The 6364-nt window shown below is 37.8% G+C and overlaps 1 protein-coding gene across 1 annotated transcript in view; it reads right to left on the bottom strand.

Annotated features, from left to right (window-relative positions):
- Positions 1 to 839: 839 nt before the first annotated feature.
- The window catches only part of ptges3b (prostaglandin E synthase 3b (cytosolic)), a 20863-nt gene continuing 15338 nt past the window's right edge, over positions 840 to 6364 (bottom strand). The window contains exons 5-8 of the mRNA XM_035522385.1: positions 2476 to 2565; positions 2275 to 2331; positions 2087 to 2114; positions 840 to 1882 (exon numbers count right to left, since the gene is read on the bottom strand). Of these exons, the coding sequence (XP_035378278.1) occupies positions 1863 to 1882; positions 2087 to 2114; positions 2275 to 2331; positions 2476 to 2565 (195 nt within the window). The 3' untranslated portion in view covers positions 840 to 1862. The remainder of the gene's footprint in view (positions 1883 to 2086; positions 2115 to 2274; positions 2332 to 2475; positions 2566 to 6364) is intronic.

Here is a 6364-nt window from a genome sequence, read left to right as displayed (position 1 = left end):
GTGTCCAAGGATCCCAAGGTCTTAGCGCCGACCGCGATGCAAACAACCGTATGTTAAACTGAAATCTTAATAAACTTACGGGCAGTGAAATGCATTTATTCAGTCACTGCGGTTTAAACGTTTTGACTTAAATTGATGGCAGCCACTTGAGGGGAATTTTTCAAATGATGTATTCAACAGTGCATAAACTCCATATGTTCTCGTAGTTTATTCGATACACAAAACAATTAGGGTAAAATGCGTGATGCGTCCGTTATTTAAGAGTCAGCTAAAGCTTTTTCACTACATGAACTTAGTTCAAATTCCCTTACGCAAACACCCAAAACAGTAACTAATAAACTAAACTTGCCATTATTAGAATAGCAGCCTATAATTAAAATCTGCGAATGCCGCTCTAAGCGTTACTGACAGGAGTGGTCAAAATAGAGGAGGGCTCTAGGACCCCACGCGATGAAGTCATCTGACTACCAAGTCCGACCAGCTATAATGTGGTCTAAGGAGATGCTCCGAAATTAATAGGCCATGCAGTTAAAAACCTAACAAAATATATGTTATTATATTCTTAAAATACCGAATACACTTTCAGTATAATAAAGGCGCTTTCACGTTTTTTGGGGTGGGGAAATCTTTAAAGTGCAACTGGCCTACGCGACTATTACTGCGCACTTTCCATAGAGAGAAAAAAAAACGAAAAACCCTGCTGGAATGTCATCGAACCAAGCTGGTGTAACTGGGCTAGTATGAACCAAGAACTAATTTAAAAAATATTTTCAATAAAAATGTTATTTGTACAGCATGTGTATTATATATAATTAAAAAGGAAAAATTTTAAAAGTAAATGAAAAGAACTTATGACTTTATTAGTTATAACTTTACAAAACTCAATTTCTTGGACACATATTGCAACATATAAACTGGTTAACTGGTAAAAATTAAAGGTGAACCTGAAGCACTTCATTAGAAAGATATAACAAATTTCAAAGTATCATTAAAATATAAAATAAAACTAGGACAATCAGCAATTCTCAAAATGGACTGATTTGACTAACATTGGACAAATGCTATGTTTTAATAAAGTGACTATTTGCATGTGCAAATTGTCACAAAACATCTCTTGGTTCCAATCTTGGATCTCCTACATAAACATGATGCATTAACACCAACAGTCATTACAGATTCTACTATGCCTATTGCAGGAATGATCCACAGTAATAAGTAGACGCTTAGTCGAAACTTCAGCTCAATGCAGATACTGAACACTAGTCCTTATTTTATGGAACATGGAAATTTAACTATTTTCCTCTATAAAAGTAACAGGAAGTGGGTGGTATGTATTTAATACAGTAATCTAAGACACTCCAACATTGTGGGTTAAATAGCTGGGAATAATTAGTACTAGATGTTCTTAAATCTATCAATCATTCTCATTTTTATTCACAGGGTTGCAAACTATGCTATTTTGTATTTTTGAGGGGAATAAAAAAGTAACCTTTTAAATACATTACTTTTTGTTTACCATTTCATAACATCTAATTGCTTTTCTGTTGAAAACATGTGCAGTGCAGTTCTTCAGAATGAAGTGTAAATACATAAAAGGTTCAAGATTAACAGAAGCTAGAGCTGCACACCGGTGGTGGAAATCAGAAGTTCTATAAAATATTATGCATATTAATTTTCAGCGGAGGCTGGGCTGACAGCACTGGAAGAATAACCTCCAAGTGGATAGAATGATGTTAAATACGACTGTCCACTCATTTGATTTTATTCAGCTCTTCTCCTTTGAGGTCATGTACAGTTGACATGACAGTTCTTTTTTGACTTTAGTTTCACTCTTGCTTTTTGTCCTCAATGCACAAGCAGTTTTATTCTAGATCCGGCAATTCTGGAACATGGGACAGACAAGAATACACTGATTACATTTCTTGGTGGAAGTGACATCATACAATATCTGAACATTAATTTCAAGCTATAGCTAAGGCAAAAAAAAGTGAGCTACTGAAAAATTGTAAGGACAATACAAAAAAGTATTTTTGTGGGATGAATAACAAAAACAACAATTTCAAAAGATGTGCATATTAAAACTTACTTTCGTCATCACTATCTGCAGACTCCTCCTGAAAGTAGATAGAAAAATATGGATTAGAGAATACAAACTCAAACTTGGATGGTTCTTTAGTTGCTCTGATGTTAGCTCAGAGAGGACTCCATTATTGAACTTCAGAAAACTTATTGAGAAAGAGTGCTGTAATAACATGAGTAGTTGGTGGTTCTTACATCATCTGCACCATCTAAATCTGGTAATTCATCCTCTCCACCCATGTTGTTCATCATCTACAAGCAATACAGAGGAAGAAATTAGTCAGGCACACAAGTCAACACCAAATTTAACTTATAGTGTCTTTTAAAACAAACAAACAAACATTTAAAAATTTGATTTTCTTTATTTTTTTCCCTCTGGAAAGTCACAACTCTAACCTCTGAAAAGCGGTCAAAGTTGGAAAGCTCTTCATCAGAATCATCTTCCCAGTCTTTCCAGTTGTTAAAATCAACACTTAACCAGTTGAGCTGTATAACAAATGTAGATTAGCATAATGTGTCAGGGGATAGGCACAATCAACGCATTTCTACAATGTAGTATAGTAAAAAATTAAAATCCAATCAAAGCAGACAATCAAACATGTTTAATGTTCATTCATTGCATGCTTATTTTTCATCATTTAGTTCTGACATCAGTGAACTGTTTATGCTGTAAACTGTATGCTGTTTATGCACCAAATTCAAGGTTTGCAAAACCTTGAAGTAATGTAGGTTGTAACAGTACTTGATGTCACATAGTGCGCGATATCCAATCATAGACAAAATAATTCCGTGTTTGTTAATGTAGTTACGTGACATCCACTTGTATTGCTTTAGAAGCGAACAGGAAACAAATCCCTACACTTGGAACAATGCCACTTTCTTATATAGGAATATATGAAGAAATATAGGAAGACAGCAATATAGGAAGAAATGAAACAGAACAATATATTTTTATGCATTGTTTGAAAAGGAAACTAACATAATACATTTTCCAGAGGTCTCACAGTGTATTGCTTTAACTACAAGGACATGGTGGTGTACTCAAAGTAAACAGATAGCTTATTTTATAGTTATGGATTTCACTTGAGGATGCAGTTGTTGAAGCTTTTGAAAGCAGGAAGATGAAGTACGCAAATTTGGTGGCTGAGGTGAGAGAATGTGAGTGGCAGGTACATTCAAGACCAGTAGAAATAGGTGCTAGGGGATTTGTAGATACCATGTCTTTACTTGTGATTTTAAAGACTGTGAACTAAGGGTAGCTGTGAAGGAATTATTCTAAGTAAGGCCAGTCCTAAGGGTTAGTCAATGGTTGTGGATGAGGAGAGCACAGCCTTGTTGGGAAAATACATTATAAAGATAGACTGGCTAAGGTGGCACTGAGCATGCATCAACAATGCCAGTGAGACCATGTATGGCCTTAGTCACCAGGGAGGCAGTATGAACCTGCTGTGTTGGGGAATGCTTGGTGGTGGAACTCGCGGTGCTGAGAACATATTGACAGTGCCTGTCGGGCTGGGTACCTGCTTAGTCACTTTGGGGCCAATATGGATTTTACAGGTTTGGAAGTGATCGGCTGCATGGGGTCAGCATAGTGGGTAAATACAGGAAGATTAACTCAGTGCTTGCTGTTGGCATAGTGCGTAAAGCCCATATGGAACTGGTGGCACTGGGTACTGCCCACTGGGAGGGTACCCACTGTTTACATTTCATTTTACGTAGCCACTGTTGACATTTGAAGAGGCTTGTTTAAAGTGAGCTTGGAGGGAGGTGGGGCTGGGACAATAGACCTCACTGTTGAGCCTTGTGGATGTGACACAATGGCAGCAGCGTTCTCTCACTGCATACTGTATGAAAAAACAAGCACTACATAGAAGGAAACAGCTGCTATAATGTACCATGTAGCAAAAGACACAGACCCCATTCCTTCCGTGAAAAAACTCCAACATTTTCCTGAAGAAAGTGCATGGTAAGAGAGAAGGTTTTAAATAAACTTCAACATGTAAGCCATTTTTCAGCCACATCTGATCTGTGGACTAGTTGTACCATATAACTTTACAGGAGGCTAACGGTTAATTTTAATGAAAACTGGAGATGAAGAGCACCTGTCTTCCAAGAAGCTATGCTCCAGATGAAATAACAGCACTGGGTTTCAGAAGTGCTTAAAGTGTAGAAACTAGACAATACATGAAATGTCTGCATTAACACAGACATTGCTGCTAATGTAATTAAAGCTGCTGAACTGAACAACTAGAGGAGACTGCAGTGTTTGTCACTGGCTGCAACTTGCAACTGGTAAGAACCTGAGTCGGGGTTGGGGTGCGGGGGAAAGAGCAATCAAGCTTTGATTGATCCGCACATTGAACAGGCCATTGGTGTGTGCAAGATAACTGTTGCATGTTTTTTCTTCAGCTGGGGGAGAAAAAAAAGAGAAATTTGACAGCAGCACAGAAAGAGCTCAATCTGCCTTCCTATCAGCTCACAGCTGAATCCCCTATTCCTTAGGGATCGTAAGGTAGTGACACAGAGGCTGCTGGAACAGGAGTGGGGCATCAAGACGTTCTGTCATCTGACAAGAAACTAGACATCCTGCCCCCAGCAGCTAGGATACTGATGTTCTGCGGTGAATTGATAAAGCATTCTGACCTCTACTGGAATTTAGATGCTCTCAGTTCAGTCCTACACCACAGTTTCCTTTATTAAGCCTGCGCTACACCTTTTTCAAAGCAGCAGCTTGGCTCATCAGCCAGAGGAAACAAAGCTGACTATGTCTATCAAGACCAAGACTCTTGATTATCTGAGGTAGACGTTTGATTAGCTTACTACACAGGATCTACTGGATATTGTTCATTTTACAGATCCAAGGTTCAAAAGCTCTTATATCACCCAATGGACAACTGAAGAGGTCAAAGGCTTTCCAGAGTGATGAGGCCAGCACCAATCCTGCCTTAGCTGTGGAACCTTCTGAAGCAGCTATGGAAGAAACACCACCAGCAACATCCAAAAAAATGACACAAAACCTTGGTAGCCTCTTTAGAGGCCAATGTCATCACCTGTCACAGAGAGAAAACTGGAGCTGAGATTTCAACATATCTGGGCCATATACGTGGCATCACAGTGACCTGTAACAGGTTATCTTTATAAATTATGTGAAAGAAATAAGTCTGTCCACTGCTTCTCATTTTAGTCATGCTCGTTTTTGCCACGGCTTATCTGATTTAGCACAATATAGATTTAAAGTGTGAACATACTCAAAAAATGTTTCTTTTTAAGTGTTCATTACTTCTGGGAAATCTACTTAGTTAAATTAAAGCACACACTCCTACACTACCTATGCAGCCAGAGAACTGGCTTTCATGTTAGCATTTATTTAAAATTATTTATTTGGCCTATTTATTTTTAGTTATGTCTGTTATTTTAATGTCATTTACATTTTTTCTCTGAAATGAGTGCTTAACATTTTTGCAACAGATGACTATATTTGATATGCAATTATATATTTCACTTAAAGAAGTCATATCTTTAAATTGTCCATTTAACTTGTTTAATTTCAATTTTGTGCCATCACAAGTCTAAAACCAAGCAAAATCTGACCATTATTTTGCCTGCAAAAAGAATTATGGCATTTATGTTTTGTTTAAATGAAGTGAGGAACAATGCACTACTGTTGAGACAAACTATATATACATATTTATATACACACATTATAACATATACATTGCAATAAAATTCCCTGCTCGCCCTCCTCCAGGTGGTCTCCTTTTCCTACAAGCTTGGGTCCAGCGTAGAACCATAGCTGTTCCTGGGATTGCACTCTTCTGGAGGGAGATCTCAGATGAATTTGATTGTGATTAGTCTAACTGTTATTGATTGTGAAGAGTTTATGGTATTCAATAACTGTTAGAGCATAGGTGTTGACAGCTGATGTTGGAACACTAAGCTACTAGATGTTAGTTTTGATGTTGGGTTTCAAAGCACTCTCACTAGGGTTGTTTGCATAGTAACATTCCAACAGTCCCCTATTCTGCACTCTTGTCTATGAGAATCTTGTATTTGTTCCAGTAGCCAACTTTTCATCCGATTGTCCTGACGCAGTCCAAGTCCGTGTGACTCATTCTATTGCGTCTCATGCGTCACTGCAGGAGTTGTCTATTGCGTTACTTGTAAGAGATGTAATCAGCTTTACGCTGGAGAAACCAAGACAAAGTTTGCTAATCGGCTTGTTGAACACCTTCAGACCATCAGAATTATGGAATTTTCCTTTCCAGTGGCAAGGCATTTTATTACT

Source organism: Electrophorus electricus, chromosome 24 (assembly GCF_013358815.1).
Source record: "Electrophorus electricus isolate fEleEle1 chromosome 24, fEleEle1.pri, whole genome shotgun sequence".
Classification (NCBI taxonomy): Eukaryota; Metazoa; Chordata; class Actinopteri; order Gymnotiformes; family Gymnotidae; genus Electrophorus; species Electrophorus electricus.
Note: the sequence above shows the minus strand (reverse complement) of the source record. Positions and strands in the feature narration are given on the sequence as shown.